The sequence below is a fragment of the Phoenix dactylifera genome, chromosome 6, assembly GCF_009389715.1.
Source record: "Phoenix dactylifera cultivar Barhee BC4 chromosome 6, palm_55x_up_171113_PBpolish2nd_filt_p, whole genome shotgun sequence".
Classification (NCBI taxonomy): domain Eukaryota; kingdom Viridiplantae; phylum Streptophyta; class Magnoliopsida; order Arecales; family Arecaceae; genus Phoenix; species Phoenix dactylifera.
In genome coordinates, this window is record NC_052397.1 from 5,718,748 (window position 1) to 5,737,575 (window position 18,828).

At 37.8% G+C, this 18,828-nt stretch overlaps 2 protein-coding genes across 3 annotated transcripts; both read left to right on the plus strand.

Moving 5' to 3' along the window:
- Positions 1 to 310: 310 nt before the first annotated feature.
- LOC103720221 (transcription factor BHLH062-like) lies at positions 311 to 5,888 on the plus strand. 2 transcript variants are annotated; one of them, XM_017845957.3, is made up of 5 exons: positions 311 to 519; positions 1,178 to 1,284; positions 3,645 to 3,763; positions 4,369 to 4,496; positions 5,230 to 5,888. In XM_017845957.3, the coding sequence occupies exons 2-5, from the start codon at positions 1,217 to 1,219 to the stop codon at positions 5,680 to 5,682; spliced, it is 768 nt and encodes a 255-aa protein (XP_017701446.1). In that variant the 5' UTR covers positions 311 to 519; positions 1,178 to 1,216; the 3' UTR covers positions 5,683 to 5,888. The 2 variants fall into 2 exon arrangements, with proteins under 2 accessions (XP_017701446.1, XP_008808049.1); XM_008809827.4 differs by having other exon boundaries at positions 1,201 to 1,284.
- Positions 5,889 to 8,479: 2,591 nt separating this feature from the next.
- Positions 8,480 to 15,961, plus strand: LOC103720222 (HVA22-like protein a). Its single transcript, XM_008809829.3, has 6 exons — positions 8,480 to 8,649; positions 12,771 to 12,797; positions 12,889 to 13,011; positions 14,255 to 14,498; positions 15,423 to 15,561; positions 15,693 to 15,961. The coding sequence occupies exons 1-5, from the start codon at positions 8,594 to 8,596 to the stop codon at positions 15,543 to 15,545; spliced, it is 573 nt and encodes a 190-aa protein (XP_008808051.2). The 5' UTR covers positions 8,480 to 8,593; the 3' UTR covers positions 15,546 to 15,561; positions 15,693 to 15,961.
- The last annotated feature ends 2,867 nt before the right edge of the window (positions 15,962 to 18,828 follow it).

The following is an 18,828-nucleotide window of genomic DNA, read 5'->3' on the forward strand; positions in this document are numbered from 1 at the left end:
TTCTAATACCGTTAATAAAAACGATATTTATTTTAATTAAAAATAAAATAAAAATTTGAAATTACTTTTTTATCCTCTATCATGAGATCGCCTTATAAATATTTTTTTTGCACATTCACCTATTAAAAGTATTTTAGTTATTTTAATTTGAAACCATCAATTTTTTAACGGTGTTGGAGGGTGTGGATACACATACAAAAAAGAGGATAAAAAAATAGAATAGCAAAAAAAAAAAAAAAAAACTCTTAGGTTTACTCTTTAATATGGCAAAAAAAAAAAAAAAACACGTGCCCGATATTACGTTCTATGATACCCGCCCCAATAGTGCTCGCCACCCGCTACCGCGTGCAGCGTTCCCACCACGCTCCCGATTCCAATTCCTATTCTCCCCAGAAATCCAGCCAATACCGCTTCCCCACTGAAAAATCATTAAAAACGAGGAAAAATTAACTATAGAATTGGGAAAATTCTCTCTTTCTCATTCTCTCCCACGATCCCCAAATCAGCTCAAGGCTTCAGGTATTTGCTTCTGATCCTATTCCTCTGCAATCTTAGCTCTTTTTTTCCCCTTTTTCTAAAAAAATCCTTCTTGATCTGTGGTTTTGGTTTTGTTGTTCGATTTGCGGTGTTGTTTTCTTGATTAGGGTTTGAGAAAATTTAATTTTCCCCCAAAAGTATGATTTTTTTTTGTGTGTGTGTGTGTTTAGATTAGAGTTATAGGTGTCGAGAGTTGAGTCTTCGCTGTTTGATTCTATCAACCTTTTTTTTTTTCCGCCGTTCATATTCAAGTTTTGGCTTAATCAATTATGTGTTTCTTGATTTTATTTAGCAACAGTAATATCGTTACTCAAAACAGATAATATCTGGTTGTCTACCCATTTGTTTTCTTATTCTATTATTGTCATATGTGGCAAGAAAACGAATATAAAGTTTTGAATTCGCCCTTCTTGGTTAAAAAAATTATTTTGAATCATTTTAGACATATTGTGCGGAAAAATGGAACCTTTATGAAAAAAGTTAGTCTTCATGGTTGGTTTTTACATTATGTTGTCCCAAATTGTTAGCTTAGTGATTACATTTGATTAGATCTGGTTGAAATTTACAAAAAAATGTGGCTTAGATTTTATCCTGTGGGTATACTCTGAAGCTTGAATTTATTGGCATCTGATCTTATTAGGTCGATGGCATAATTTTATGCAGGTTCTGTAAGTTTGATATGGTTACAGAGCCCCTCTCATCGATGACAAATGAGGAAAATGTTATAACTGAGCAACCAGTTGGCAGGTTGGTATTTATTGGTTGTCCCCAGTTAGTTTTACAGAGTTTTCATCCTTGGAATGGATTTACATGTGGTAGATGAAACTAGAAAACATCTATACATTTTATGACCATTTAGTTTCAAATGTGTAGATATTGTTGCTTATGCCTGCATTTTGTCCATTTTATATATCTTCTCGGTCCATTAGAATGAGCTCTAGCTTACTTGGATCGGTGAGTTGTAAGCTTTGCATTTATAGTCTCTTGGCATTCATTATTTTCACCCTTCCCCCTTCAGCTGATCAAGTTTGTGATTCTTTTTTCCTGGCACTGGTTATGCAATGGGGCAGTCTTATATCTTAAATAATTTGGTCTGGTGAAACTTGTCCTGTTCTTTATGTTGCATGTTTGGTTATTGTCACAGCTATGCAAAATCTTATCAATGTTCATTTCTCTTTTTTATTCGCTTTAGATTTCGCTCAGTTGGCCTACTGCAGTTATTGGGCTTTAACTTGTCTTGGGCATTGTTGGAAAGATATACGGGGACGTGAGGAGGCAAGTTGCCAAGCTCAGATTCAGAAACACCTTACTTAGTGAGTTGTTGTGGTATAGGATTTTATGAGCAGCTCTGGTACTCAATTCAGAAGCATCTGATCCAAAACTTCCTTATAAACAAAAATCCCAGAATTTACTTGCCACTAAATTTAAGCCCAACTATACATATTTTATGTAGTCAGATATCAAAAGGAAAGTGATAAATCAGAACATTGGTCTAAAAGAAAAATTAGAAAAGAATGGGGCTTGAGGAATAAGGTTTTTGAAAATGTTATACGTAGTTGTATATAGAAAAGAAAAGGAAAATGTGAAGTAACAAATCACCAACAAAAATTTGTCCTTTATAAATCAGAATCTTTACTGGTAAAAAGGGAAATCATTTATTGCATCTGTGCATCCATATATCCTTATAGGATGCATGAATAAAGTTATGCATGCTGGGACTTGAGAGTCATTGCCCGCTCTTATACATCCACCAAAGAGATAGGCCAGTGATTAGCTCAAATCACATTAGACAAGGTAAAATCATGTTTGTGATGATCTCTTAACCGATGCAACTATCCATGTTTCACCTAAGTTAGGGCTTATATTCCTTGCTGGAATCGTTACTTGCTATATGGATGCATGAGGCAAGTTTGTATTGCATATCTGAGAATAGTGCCTTGTTAAGTAATTTTGCCATGTTCAGGTTGAGAACCACCTAACTTATTGAGTTTTTGTGGTATAGGAATTTATGAGCTGCTGGCATACTCAATTTGGAAATGTCTGATCCAAAATTTCCATATAGACAAAGTACCCAGTATTTACTTGCTCCAAATTTTGAGCCCAATTGTAGGAAAAATTGGTCGAAAGAAAAATTAGGAAAGAAAAGGGCGTGAGGGGTAGGCTTTTGAAAATGTTATACATAGCTCCAAGTAGAAAAGAAAATGTTAGGTAACATAACAAAAAGTTGTCCTTCATAAATCAGAGTCTTTTCTGCTTAAAAGGGAAATCATTTTTTTGCATCCATGCATCCATATATCCTTATAGGATGCATGAATAAAGTTATCCATGTTGGGACTTGGGTTCATTGTCAACTCCAAGACGTCCACCAAAGGGATAGGCACGTGATTAGTTCACTTCACAGTAGACAAGTTAAAGCATAATGTTTGTTATTATCTTATAAGTCATGCAACTATATATTTTTTTCACTTGAGTTAGGGCTCATATTCCTAGCTGGAATTGTTACTTGCTATATTGGGCCACAAGATATGTTGGATTTTGCATCTACCAAGCTGCATTATCAATCCCCCTAGTATGGAGTTTTAATTCTTCTGTTCTTTGGACTGTGACTAGGGGATAATTGTGCTTATTAAGAGATAGTAGTTGTAAAAATATTTTTGTTTCTGTTGCTATAGTATGTACACTATATTTCATAATTTTTTTCTTTTTGCTTGCTACATTGTTCTTCGGCCTTGATTTGAAAAGGCTAGTATTTGAATTATTGTCTGTTGGATACTCCTTGCTGAACAAACCCAGAGCCTAACAGAAGAAGCTTCATTTTAGATATTGTACTCCCAGTGCCTGTTTATGCCTTCTGTTTTCTAGCATGTATTTAGTATTTAGTTTCTTAAACTATGCTGCAAATCCTCCATGAGACATTTGCATAAAGTTTAACCCCATAACCTTGTGTTATTCTTCCACTCCAGTCATAGTGCTGCGGATTTCTTGGTGTTTTTGCTTAATCATCACTATCCTAATTCTTGATATGCAATTGGTTCTATGTTTGCTCTGTTATCTGGTTGTTGCTTCTGCTTTCTTTGCTTGGATTTCTGAGAATTTTCCTGGTGCAGGTTAGTCCCCAACAAAAAGAACACGGGAAAAGTCCCAAAGAAAGAACACAAAGCTAAGAGAGAAAAGCTGAAACGTGATCATTTAAATGAGCTCTTTTCGGAGCTGGGCCATGCTCTTGGTAATTCCCCCCTGTTATCTTTCTTTTTTTCCAAAAATGTTCAGATGGCATTGTCGTTGTAGCTCATATGTGTTCTGACTTTTTTCAACTAATTTAAATTACTGTTATTCTGTTGAAAGGAAGAGTTAGAATATAACGTTTTCTGCTGAAGAAATAGGACAACGCTTCCTTTGTTCTTCTATTCTTTTCTATAAACTGATTATGGTCCAAAGTGGAAGATTGTTTCTTGTTTTAATTCTGTCTTGCTGATTTTCCTGGGTGTTTAGACGCAAATGGTTCATCATTGGGAAAACAAATTGAGATAGGCTGGTATGGGTTCATTTGATGCTACTCTTCCAGCATCATCATATTTCTGCCCATTCGAAGTGCTAGAGGCTTCCATTAAAGAAAGATAGTCTGCATCAACTTCTGGTATTGCAGTGGAACTACTCCTTGGATGTGGACCACCTAATGTAACATCTGATAAGCAGAATCATAGTTGTGATAACTCTTTTCTATAGGTTGTCCATTTCACATTCTCTGAACAATTTTAATACATATGTTGTTGTTCTTGAAATATGAAGATCTTTTATAATTTTGTTTCGACGTAATGTGTTTATATACAGAACCAGCTAAGCAGAATAATGGCAAGGCCTCTATATTAGGTGATGCCACTCGGTTGCTGCAGGATCTTATTGCACGGGTAGGATCTCTCAGGAAGGAAAATGCTGCCTTGGTGTCTGAATCTTGCTATGTAAGTTTCTCAAACATAAAGTCTTAAGTAATTATAATTAAATCTGGTTTCTAATTGTCGCTGTCCTTCATCTTTTGGAAAATATTATTCCCATTTGGAAGAAGAGAAAATATAAAGAAGATGCTTCAATAAATTCTTAAATTGAGTCTTGTCCGTATTTGGAGGACGATGTAATAAAAAACAACTATATTTCAAAACCAATTTGTTCAGACTTCAACATCTCTGTTATTAATTATTTGATTATTGGTGAACTTGATTTTGCTCATTAAAGCTTGATTTCTGCTTGTCAGAAACCTATCTTAGTTTTCCATATGTGCGATTTGTGGTCTTCTTCCTACTTTTTTGAACCACAAAATTGCAAATATGTTACTTGTGTTCATCTTCCTACCATTTTTGAACAATGAAGAGCAATTTTATCAAAACCAATTAGTAGTAATACAAATATCAACCAATACTCCAAGCTGATACCTTTATACTTCAGTTCCTGATTGCTTTTTTTGATAATTTTTCTGTCTGAAGATTAAGCTTTTTCGGAATCCTTCATGATGGAGTCTTGATCTTGGATCATGAAGCCAGTAGGTTGATCTAGATTTAAGAGTAGTTGATGTGTATATGATGTGATATTCCAAGTAAATTGGAACCAGCATCAGGATAAACTTTGGAAAATTATTAGTCTAAGTGATTTACTTGTACCCCAAGTTTAACACCAGAATTGGTCTGAAACTGTGACTAGGTTGCTGTGGAAAAGAATGAGCTTATAGATGAGAATGCTGTCCTTGGAGCTGAGATAGCGAGACTGCGAAATGAGCTACATGAGAGGATGCACACCAATACTGTGTGGCATAATGGAGCAGAGGTGGCTCCTCCCACTCTACCACAACCCACAAGTGCAGTTCTGCCAGTGCAGCAGCCACCTGTCGGACCCCTCTATGTCACCCCCCTCCACCAAGATCTGCATCCTTCCTCAGACACTGGAAATATACCAACTTCGAAACCCCCTTCCCATGTGAGGAGGCCGCATGCCAGATATCCCACACCGTCAGACTCCTGGCCATTAGAGCTTCTTTCGAGGCATCAAAGAGCAGCACATGAAGCACTGCACAACAGCACCACCACCACCACCACCACCACCACCATATTGAATAGTAGGGAAGAAGGCACAGATAAAGCGGATGGATCCATCTGAGAGATATACATGAACACCCTGACTCTCAGATATCTCAGTATTGAGAGCATTAGTCATTGGAACATGTAGCATCACCATTGATGATGATGATGATGATAAAATGCATCGAGTTAATGAGAAGGGATTTATAATCATATGCATGTAGCTGGATCAATGTATCTTTGTCATAAGATTTTGAAATTTGAATTCGGGGATGTCTGCATGCAGTTCTTTTGTCATTCATTTTACAGTCTTTATCTGTTCTTGGCGATGGTAGGAGTGAATACTGGTGTGTGCAGGCTTCAGTTGCTTTGCTAGGACCACGAACTCTCTTTTTTTGCCTTTTAACATTACGTTCTCTGTAATACGTGTCATGCATGTCTGCATGCAGTTCTTGTTGCATTCTTTTTACAATCTTTTTATCTGTTCTTGGTGATGGTCGGACTGAATACGGGTGGTGGCAGGCTTCAGTTGCCTTTTATTTTTTTTTAAAACTGGGAGACATAGCAGGCCCTGACTAGTTCTGAACCCTTGTCAAGGTGGTCAAGTAGGGATTTATGGCAAGACGTGTGGCAAGGCACTAGGACACGGGATTCCCCTCCGGGACCGACACTCGGTAGTTCATGCCGGGATGGATAAGCTTGAAGAGCATTGAAAAGTATGAAAAAGAAGAGAAGAATCTCTCCAGCCTCTTTTTTGGACTCGGATTGCGAGGTTGTTGCGTGGTGGTCAAGGGAGCAGAAGGGACCAACTTTAATAAAGACTTGGGCCACCTGTGAATAAAAAAATAACAAAAAAGGAGTTGGGCCACCTGTGAATAACAATTACTGAGACAGGCAACGGATTGAGAACCGGGAAGAGTCAGGACAAGATAGAAGAAGGCGTATTATCAGTGCAGAACCATTAGATCTTTCTACTTCTATCTGAGATTGGTTTTATGAGCAAAAGGCCAAACCCAGTGTTAGAATCGTTCAAAATGGCTTCTCCCAAGGTTAGGATAGTTCTGATGTTATTGTAACCTTTATGATAGTGATTTCCATGTTTGATCCCTCTCTTGCTAAATCCACTGGTCAAGATTCGAGTCTCTGTTACTTGTGTCTTACGGGACCTCCCTAGATCTTCCTCGTATGCATGCATCCTATTTTTTTGGTTAATTTATTCTTGAGTGGCAAAAACACCTGTAACTCCTTTAGTATACTTGAAAGTTAACCGAACCATTTCATTTTCGAGAACTTTCGCTGCTTCGTGTTGCAAACTGACGCTTTAGAGTGATCTTATGTTTCCGGAGGGTGCTGCTTCTAAATATTTGGAAGGACTTCCCGTAGGGCTTGCCGCTTTCTGAGTCACTCACGTTCTTCGAGAAGTAAGTAGTGCTACTAACTGAATTGCTTTCTTTGCTGCGCATCATTTGAAAGAATTCTTTTCAAAAAATCTTGTGGTTGTTCCTTCCATCCTTCGTCAACTCCTCTTGTCGACGGATAAGTCTGGGTGCACTCACGCCCGTGTGGCGTGGGTCGCCGATGTATCCAAAAAAAAAAAAAAGTTTGGAAAGGGACAAAAATACTGCCGACTAAATACTAGTGGGTAATGGACTTGATCATAGTAGGTATTTCATGGGAGCAAGAGAACTATTAGCAATGGGAGGGATGATGTATGAACGCATCTGATATATGAGGTTAATTTCTTAAGATAATTGCGGAGACAATTCAACTACCCATCTGGCTGATTATATTTTTTATTGGTAGGCATGCATCCTAGGTCAATGATGAAAGAATGGCAAGATGAATCTTAAATGCCACCAAGCACTAGGATGGTTTCACTAATTTAATAATGGAACGTGTCGTAAGTTTCCAGTAGTGATGTGCAACGTTAGTTTTCGTAAGAGATCTGCTAGTGCCATCTGTTCGTGATTTTATATAGTCATATAATTATATATTTAAGAGAAGAAAATAATACAATAGTACAACCTAAAAGAGAGAAATGGATCGAGGTTGCAACTACTCATATTGCTCTCTCATGCACACGTTAGATTAGTCCATCTAATCCTCAAGAAGCAGCTAAAAGAAGAGAGAGAGAGAGAGAGAGAGAGAGAGAGAGAGAGAGAGAGTATGAGTGGCAATAATTTAGGCCATGCCCATCGAGATCTGTTTACCTGCACCCAACTAACATGATCTAATACATCTAATCTTCGTTGATCAGTTAAGTTTACCTTGAATTAGGTTCGGACCAAAATATGCTATGCTGTATTGTACGATATTGGACGTACTGTACCATACCGATTTGGTACCGACACCATTACGAATGATGTACTGACCCTCAGTACGCTAAAAAAGAATCTATATCGTACCGCACCGACATTATGCTAATATGGTATCGGTATGGAGTCTAGTATCGATACGGCGAACCTCGGATCAAAATCTCTTAAATTATTCTATCGTAAACATATACCCATTTTCGTGTTTTTAAAATATAAATGTCATAACTTATATAATGAGCGACATAAAACCATTAAATATTAATTGAATGGTACATAATTTTTTTAAAAAAATTGACCATTTGATATAACTAGAAGGATTTAATATTAACATCTAGTACAAACAATCCAAAAAATTAAATGAAAAAAAATAAATAACAAGTTAATGAAATAGAAATATCCAAAACTAAATAGGTGTGAATAAATTAAAAGGATGGGGTTAGATAAAAGTCAGGCCGGTTTGGCTCAATCTGATCCGTCGCATTGCCACCCTCAGGACAAAAGCAAAGGATGGCTTTGGTAGGTGGAGCTGCAACTGCCCGCATAAAAAATATCGTCGGTCCGTCCGCACTCCAATTTCCGACGCTAAAAGATCCTCTCTCTCATCCCTGGCGAGAAAAGGTTACCTCTCTTTTCGGGCGAGTCGAGAAACCGAAAAAATTGAGATCGAAGAAGAGAATGGGTTCAGGATCTTTCCTCAAGGTCGTAGCGAAGAACTTCGATGTTCTTGCCGGGTATGATGATTCGCTTCAACAACGAAAAAGCTTCGATTTTTTTTTCCAATTTTTATTCTATTTTTCTGCTTTCCTTGATCATACTCAAATATAAGGATTCACTTTTTCCGGTGATTTTGTTGATAAAATTTGTTGGTATTAAACTACTTCTTGTGTTTGATTGCTACTTGCTATCTGCTATTGGGGATACTTCCTCCCCTTCAATTCTTTAGATCCTAACAATTAGGACCGATTTTATGGTAACTCTATGCTTTTGCTTCTAAAAAAAAAAATTAATTTTTATCCAATTTTCTTTGAGTAGCTTGTGGGTCTTGTCCTGTTTTGTATCAATAGTTTGTTTTGCGCAAAAAATATGTTTCTTTTACGTAATTTACTGCAGGAATTTGTGGGTCTGGTTCACGGAATTTTGGAAACATATTTACTGCAGTTAATTAGAATTCAAAATTTCTTCCTTTTTTTCCTACTTTTTTGTGCTAATATGCATTAAAATTTTCCCCTACTTCCTCCCGTTATTATAATTAGCAAATTTCTTGTGGGTTAATATCTCGAGTTCTTTGCCCTTCTGCTTTTAAAAGGTGGTTCTCTGTTTCCCTCGTTGACAGGTCCCAATTAAGATTTCCAAAGATGTTACTATCCTAGTTTAGGCTTGCCTGCCATAAACAACGAACTCGGGAATTCAGATACACACTGTCATGTGAACTATGGTGCACTGAAGTGTGGATCACGGAGTGTCCGAATCCCAAAGTCCCTGCGTGTGGCAGGCAGACCCTCAGCGGGGGCTCAATTTCCACTTCACAGCTGACCTAAACCGCATTCATTTAATTGAAAATATTGATGGTGCTTTTCTCAGCATTTTGCCACATAGTTTCAAGCAAAACTGTTGTCTTTTTGTCCAGTTCTTGAGACTCTTATTTAATATCAACCAGAAATTTTCTAATATAAGTTTCTTTGGTTATGCTTTGCAAAATATCCTTTTCAAAGTTCTGAATTGAGTAACTTTGGAACCTTCTAATTAACAAGGCCTTAAAATTATTTCCTCCTCAAACTGTCAAACTTGCTGTTTCCAGTAATTTAGTAATGAATTACCTGGATATTCTCCTATATCTGAAGTTCATAATCAGTTTGTTTATGGAAGTGTATTGACCTATATCAGGGATGTAACTAATCATATTTCATCAAATTCCTGAGCAAGAGTTTTTTCTATTATTAATTTAGCTCAGCTTCAAATCAAAATGAAGACAGACATATCTTCCTTCTCGTAAGCTGTAATATAGAATCATAATATTGTCCAATGCAAATCAATTTTTAGGTCTGAGTACATATTTGCATATTAACTTATTAATTAGTAAGTATGAATAGATACTTTTGCAATAACTTACTAAAAATTAAGAAAACAAAGACAAACAAATCTTCCCATTTTGAGGGGAAATCCTGGATGACAATGATAATGAGATTGGTTGATGGGCATTTCTGTTGTAACATACCAAAGTTCTTTAAAAAAAAGAGAGAGAGGAATCTCATAACCAACAGACTGCTTTTCTTTGTTTTTATCTGGGGTGAGACCTTGGTTTGTATCTTGGCCTCTTTTACCTTATATGATATGAATCGATAAATCCCAAGATTTTTATCTGATACAATATCAATATATTATCTGACATTTTCCAACCACTTTAGTTCGTTAAATTGAACTTTATTTAATAACTGTCAAAATCAATTCTTGAAATAATTGTTAATCCTGGATTTATTACATTGGCAGAGGTTTTGATATCTCAGTCCTCAAATATAGGTAGGGATCTTGGAAAATCTCAGACCTTTTGAATTTTCCACTTTCCATATTGGCCGTGATAAACCGAGATCTCGGTTCATCTTGGTCTCTGTCACCCACTGAAATGACCAATATCTCGGTTATTAAAAACCTTGTTGCTGCTGGTTGTACCTAGATATGAAACACTTTTGTAGAGCAGCTGATGTGGTGTCACCAGCGTATGCCGAACCAGCCCGTACCGGCCGGTACGGGCCGGTACAAACCGGTCCGGCCAGCTACCGGTACGGCGGAGCCGTGGAAACCGGTACAGGCCGGTTCCTTGCCGGAGACGAAGAAGACGAGGAGAAAAAGAAGGAGCGCGGGGAAGAGAGGGAGGGAGCCCACCTTCGGCCGCCATCGGAGAGCCGCGGAGGGGCGTCGGAGGCCGGTGGGGGCGGCGGTGCCTGGCGGGGACGGGGGAGCCCGCGGGGGTGCTGCGGAGGCCGCGGGGACGCGGCCGCATTTTTTAATTTAGGGATTTTAAGTGAAGTCGGCAAATCGGTTGCCGACTTCACTTAAAAATTCCCAAATTTTTTAATTTGGGGATTTTTAAGTGAAGTCGGCAACCGATGTGCCGACTTCACTTAAAATCCCCAAATTAAAAAACGCGGCCGCGGCCTCCGCAGCGCCCCCGCGGGCTCCGCCGCCCCCCGCCGGCCTCCGCCGCCCCCCGCCGGCCTCCGCCGCCCCTCCGCGGCTCTCCGATGGCGGCCGAAGGTGGGCTCTCTCCCTCTCTTCCCCGCGCTCTCTCTGGTTCTCTTCTTCTTCCCCGGTTCCGACGGGGAAGAGCTTCCCGGTTCGTACTGCCCAGAGCACGGTACGAACCGGCCCGTACCGGTCCGGTAGGCAACCGGTACGCCTACCGGACCCAGTACGGTGGACCTTGGGTGTCACCTTTTTCATCAACAAGGCATCAACTGGGCTTATAGAAAGAAATAATATAGTACCAAGTAGAAGTGTAATTTTATATGTAAACCTGTGAAATCTATCTCTTAAATAACCCCACAAAACATTTTCTTTACTACCAAGCCTCATTTCAACTACTTGGATTGACAGTCTTCTTCCCATTGATGCTTCTGGAGTGCCTATTGTAGCTTGAGTATATTATACATGATCGCTGGTCAATCTATTGCCAACCCTCCACTTTTTTCATCTGTATTTGTAACTAATGGCAATGTTGTTAGAACTAAGAATTTCATAGTAAGTGGTGGAAATACCTGTGATGTAGTGAACATCGATCTTGTTGTGGATACATGATAAGATCATATCAAACTATCTTGCATAGGTCTTTGTGCTTTTTTAATACATATAACTGTTATTTATGCCCTTGTTTCAAATCATTAGGTACTCATCCAGGACAACCACACATGAAGTCATCCCATGTTAAGTTGTTGGCATTTCCTTTAACCAAGATTTTTAAATAGATTTTGGAAGTGTCCCTTGTATCTGTAACAACTTTTCATGCAGCCTGAGAACTTGCTGATGCTGGTGTTGAACCCATGCAATCAGAGATGAAAATCTACATGAATCGAGCTTTTGAGATAAATTGTAATCTTAGAGCCCACAATTTGAACCCAGCCACAAATTTCAGAGCATACCAGGTGCTGCAATTTTCAGAGAGTATTACAATCCACTCTTGAATACTCATTATAGAAAATCCAAAAGGTGTCAGCTATCACAAGGGGCTTAGGCAAGGTCATTCCTTGTTGAACCATTGTTATTTAGAAGTATAGCTGAGGTTTGAAAAGTATGATATGTTGTCAGCTGCTAGATGACCCTGGGTCTTATATATGGCCTGCACTTGGAATTGTCATGTCTTGTGATGTGCACCAATTAGTTTACTTTATGTTGGGCTGTGAATCAAGAGAGAATATTTTTGAGGGTTCTGTAAATCCATCATAGTTGAGTGGATTTGATGATAGAAACCAAGTGATGGTTTGTATCATTCAGTTTTTTCACAGTCAAATATTCGAGGCTGCTTTTTGTTTACTATGTATGGCTGGTTATCTAATTTCATCTTATGGATGTCACACTTTGTGTCATATGTGTGGCAAGTTTATTGAGATGTATACTATAGGATAGAATCGGTTTCTCGTGCCACTGTTGGACTGGAAGCAGGTATCAGATTCTTCTCAGCAATCAGGATTTTTTACGTCCAACTGTCGAAGCATCTAAAACTAACAAATAAAAGAACAAGTTAGGGGTTCTTTTACATTTTGACAATGTTTTATCTTAAACATATGGAAAATTACATGCTTCATTTTTTATATCAGTTTTTCTTATGTTCCTGACAATTTTTTCTGTGATTGATTCACAGGCCTGTGGTGACACTTGCTTACCCTTTGTAAGTGGCATTTGTAATTGGATTTTCCCACGAAGCAATGGTGTCTCTTTTTTATTATTCTTATATTTGCACTTTCGTGGGATTTTGACAGGTATGCTTCAGTCAAGGCAATAGAAACCAAATCTCCTGTTGATGATCAGCAATGGCTCACTTATTGGGTCTTGTATTCTTTTATTACTCTGTTTGAAATGACTTTTGCCAAAGTGATTGAATGGTATGTTACATTTCTGATTTTTTCCCAATTTATCTCCAATTTATTTTCTTCTTGTTAGCGATGCTTGATATTACTTGATTTTTCATTTATCATTACTCAAGTATGATCTTTGATTGTGATATAATGTGTCTTCATCACTGAGGGCTGAGGCAAGGTGCAAATCATAATATAAAACATTGATTAGCTTAAAGTAATCATAGTTTACCTCCACAATGTGAGAAATGGGTTATCATTAGTTATCCATATATCTCGAGTGCAGAAAATAGTGTATTTAATTCTTGCCAAATAATGAAGTTGTGATATGCAGGGACTATGAAGTAAATTAAACACTATATAATTCTGTACATAAGCGTCAGTTATGGGGATGAACTGGGAGGTCCATTCTAAGGTTATAATTTCATCATTCACATGACAAGCTGTACATTAGAGCTGAAAACAATTTCGTATGTTTTATAGTCAGCATAACATAACATAACCATTAGAGTAGGGCGTGCAATTATTTCCCCCTCTATTTGTACCTATCATCCTGAGTTAGCTTGGCAATTAAAGTGGGACATGCAACTAATTTCCCCGTCATTTCTGCTTGTTGTGGTATTTTGGTAACCTTTCTTAATTTTGCTAAAAAAAAATCTTATGATTGATTATGTGATTTTTCCAACTTACTGGATTTATCCCCCCCCCCCCCCCCCCCCCCCTCTCTCTCTCTCTCTCTCTCTCTCTCTCTCTCTCTCTCGTGTTCATTTCTCTCACTGTCTCTCTTCAGAATATCATTTAATTTGAATAAGAAATTATCTTTCATATTGCATGTTAGATGACAATTTTGGGGAGATTTACATGGTCCATAGTCATGCTTGCATCTAATTTCCATAGAACAAAACAAAGGATTAAAGTATCGCATGTTGGTGCTGTGCCAGCGTAGCCCTGACTATGTATTGTGTCATGTTGTGCCAGTGTTTGGCATGCAGATGCACTGCCAGCATGTCAATTAACGGCTTCATGCCAATAAGGCACCAGAACATTATGGGCCAAGGCACTACGATCTATGCGATTATGTCTTGCTTCTCATTATTTATTTTATTGTGGTAATTTGTTTTTTATTCTTCTATGATGTGCTTGCACCTCTCATAAAAAATGACAATTTTTAGCAGTACAATTTGATTTTTGGCATCCTGCTTACATTAATTTCATGCAAGACTTAGTCTCATGCTTTATCTGTGCTGCAATTCACATATATTTCTTGCAGGCTTCCTTTCTGGTCCTATGCAAAGCTGATCTTCAACTGCTGGTTGGTCTTACCCTACTTCAATGGTGCTGCATATGTCTATGAACATTTTGTGAGGCCGTTGTTTGTCAACCAACAAACGGTAAACATTTGGCATTTCCCAAAGAAGATGAACTTCTTCGGTAAACCAGATGATGTTTTATCAGCTGCAGAAAGATATATTGGAGAGAACGGACCAGAAGCATTTGAAAAGCTCATGAGCAAGGTAGGCTTGATCAGGTTCCATGATACCAAAGACTTTAGCTTATACTCCTTTTGGATGCATTTGTTTTAATTTAGCCATCAGCTTTGTTGCAAATTTGTGTGTTCTGCTATCTGATGTGAGCTTCTTGTGCTACAATTTCTGTCGGTTCCTACTGCACTAAAACATTCTTTTGTTACATGCTTGTTCGATTGTCTGTTACAATCTTTCAAATCAATATCTCAGATATCAACTCTTGGTGTTGGCTTACCTAAGGCAGAAACCTGAAGCTGAACTTCTTCTATGTACTATATACTTCTTTTTCTTCTATATTTCTTCTAATTTCAACTTATAACAGAACTCAGATTAGCCTTCTTGTGTCTAGCTGCTTCTTTCTATTCTATATAAGTTTTTTCTTGCCTACATTGAAATTGTAAAGCGAGTCACCACTCTTTATTATTTATTTGATGCCAAATTGTATGTTTGCTGGTAAGTCTCTTGCAAAGTCGAGTATTTCCTTTGTAGTTTGTATAGTAACTCAAGTTGTTGCCAATCCCAAATAATTGGGGAAAACAGCTGGATGGTTATGGTATGCAGTAACTCAAGTTGTTGTTTTGAGGCAGAAATTTGAACCTGAAATCACAACATTCAAGGAGATATCTCCTGTTCCTATTTCTAGTACTGAGCCCCCTTCCCCCTTCTAAATGTCGTTGAGTTTTTTGAATAATTTATAGATGTTGTTATAAACCAGTGACAAAAGAGCTACTCCTTTTCTTTTGTAGAACGGCAACATCTTTTTGCTGTGGCATTTCTCCAAATCAGAAATACAGTATTTAATCATGGTTTTATTTTTGTGTTTCCCTCTATTGTCACATAGATTGGCAGTATGGATTTTTTAGCTCTCATCAGATGGAGGATACTTACTGGATCAAATGTCGTGTTTTGCAGTCTGAGAGGGTATCGAAGCCCAGGAATAACCGCCGTTCAATTTTAGAGGAGGTGGAAGCTGAAAGAGGATCAAAGTCCGGGAGTGAAAATTATACGATCTTTGATGGCGATCATCGATACTAAAGCCAAGATTTCTTAGGTGAGCTGAACAAATACACTGATCCTATTGTATTAACTAGGAATAACCTTTTGCATACTTCACTTCCTTTTTATTTTTTTAATTATTATTAAATACATTATGAATATATGACAATCGAGTTCGCTCAACAGTGTACGAGAGCAGGCGCGATGATGGGGTTTATCATCGGTCTCAGAATGGACTCTTACCTGTCTTGACTTCATGAGATAGTTACTGTTTTGTTTTCTGTTTGATATATCTGTTGTCCAAGATGTTGATGCATTGTGAATCAAGAACTCCCTTTCTTGTGATTCTAGTCTAGAACTCAGTATATATCCTCTTTATACTCATGTAACTATGTTGTGTTTTCATGTAACTCATAATCAATCCAGATACTTGATGAAACTTTAAGTAGTTTGTTTGTGCTCCTGTCTCCTTCATCACAGTGCTTTGACCTCTAAAAGCACTGTTTTTGTTCCAATTACTTGCTCCTTATGGAAAAAGAACCCAAGGTGAATGACTATTTGATAGATGCAATGAAGAAAATAGATGCTTGCATAATTATACTATCAATACCCAATTCCATGACATGTATGTTTTTGCTTGCCTTGCAGGCCCTCAGTTAATATAATACACAAACAATATGGCATTGCGAATAAAATAGCTCAGCGAACACTAAATTGATAAAAAGATGATAAGTTGTTCTTTCCTTTATAAACAAATTGGAGATCGAATGTGACAGCCTCACAGGGCTTATGCTGCCTATTGGGGTTTTTTTCGTGGCATATGTCATCATTATTTCCAGCTAGGGCTGCATTAGATTCTCTTGGACAATTGTCCTCCATTTCTTCCTTTTTCCTTGACTCTCTAGAACAGTTCTGCTTTCCTTTGTCGCCTTCCCCCAAGAATAAAGATTTATAAGGCCTATGGCCACAAAACATTGATTTGCCTTATTAGAATTGCAACATGTTGCATAGGATATAAGGCCTATAGGCCTACCGATCCATCATGATGATTGGCTCTAATGCAGCAATTCAGTACGAGGCAAATTGCTACAAGGACAGGGAGAGAGAAAAATATAATGTTAGGTAAGCTGCCGGACGTAGTAAGGGTAACGGCTAAAGGTAAATCTAAAGCTTGCATAAGATCTACTTGCTGAAGAAATATATATAGCATCAAGTAGATGCATTTTGCTTGTAAAAGACTTCTAATTAGTTGAGGCTAGGTGAGGAAAGAGATGCGTTCCGGGTTGCCTCGTGAACCTTTTTGAAGCCATTGTTGCTACCGTCATAAAAATAACAACCGTTTATTCGTCTAGTTCTATCCTGGACTGAAGTTTTCCTAGGAATCAAATAACAACTATCATGAAAAAAGTTGTTAGCTGAAATGCCAGATAATAATGTTAGAACAAAATGTTCTTTAATAATGCCATTACTCTTTTAATGAATTGTGAAATATTGTAAGTAGGCTGAAAATGCCAAATGGTAGATTGTTGTTTCCATCATACGGTAGTTACAAGATTTAATTGACTGATGTAATAGCTGATACATGGTCGGTTTAACACAAGTGACAGCTGTTATTTTTAATTATGCTATTTTTCTACTAAAAAATATTTAAAAAATAAGTTTTGCGCCAATATTCTTACTAATTTTTTTTTACTATTTAAAAATAAAGATATTTTTTTAGAATAAAATTATTATTATTATTATTACTATTATTTTGCTACTGCAGATGACTTATACATTTTTAGTATGGATACAACCAGAAAAGTCAAAAGACAACATATTACGGAGTGCTATAGGCAACTTTCTATTTTTGACCTACAGAATTTTTTCGGAGTGATCCGCCACGTACGAGGTCAGCTAGTTCATAGCTCCGTTGGCCTCTCTATAAACATACCCAATCCGAAACTCAACATCATCTCTCATCTTGGTCTGGATGTTTCGAAGTAAGAATTATTTTTTTTGCTTTCGTATGTTTGTTCTTCTCTACCGTAATGCCATTATAACAATTGTTATAGTATATACTGATCATTTTAATAAAAAAATAATGGTTTATGAGGGGGTCCATCCTATTATAGTAAAACTATCATTAAGACCTTGGATGGCCATGGTGAAGAGATTGCAGGTGTTATAAGAAAATCCATTTTGTAGTATAGAAATGTAACGGTCACTCCAAGTCTCCTAGACCGTTACAGTGCCCGTTGCTTTCAGACAAAGTTTAGTGGCTTAGTCAAGAGTCAGCTCATCGTACGTTCGAGGACCCGCGTCCTCGTTCGAGCCTCCGAAACTAATTGGACGATGGCACTGCGCGCGTGATCCCGTACCGGGACTCTATGTTTGGCCTCGATCCGTCACCCATCACGGGATCGACGCTTTGGAGCCTTGTGCTTTGTGCTTCTCCGGGTTCTCAGACTCGTAAATCTGACTCCGCCTCGATCATCATTACGCGGCACCAGTCACCAGGCCCACCCAAAGCGGGCTCCACTCATGATGTGTGGCTGCTAGAGTATCCACGTGGATTGCCGCCTGCGAGTTTTTGTTGGTATTGCTGTGGGCCCTCAGTGAGGTCGATGGTTGGCTTTGGCTCCAAGGGTGACTGCGACGTGGATGCTTGAGGCGTTGTCCGAGCTTTCGCCGAGGAGAGAGGGCTACTTCATGGCCGCTAGAAAACAATGTCATGTTAATATACTAACATGACCCCGAGCAAATTACCCAAGGACCGCCATATCTCATCCAGAATAGATATTAGTACCTTGAAATTTGTGATTTATAACCATATGTATTTTTGTTTTCGATTAATAAGATTTTAGAAAGATAGCCCGGAGCCTCTGCTGGAAATGGTAGCTTTCAGTATGATTAGTTTTTACTTTTGGTTTTTGATATGTAAATAGTTTTTGCATGTATTAGAAAACTTCGAGTTAATTATATAAGTGTGTGTTGATGAAAGTTCAAAGAAAAATTTTGATTTGTTTCATTTAAATCTCCAAAGATTTTGATTGTTTCTTTTTTTTTCCTTCTTCTTGAGAAGTACGATCTTATGTGATTTGGAGGAAATTACTTAATTGTTATTAAAGAGTAACTATAATGAAGTTATTGCTAACTGCACTTGAACATCATATATATTTTCTTGTCATCTCTAATGTAGCATTTTATCTAAATTATATATTTTACCTCTTGTTTCTATTATAGCATCTTTAGTATTACCTCACTTTCCTTGTATTTTCACCAACATCATCTAAGAAGTCCATTATATGATCCTCCAATATTATCATGCCATCTCCGCTAT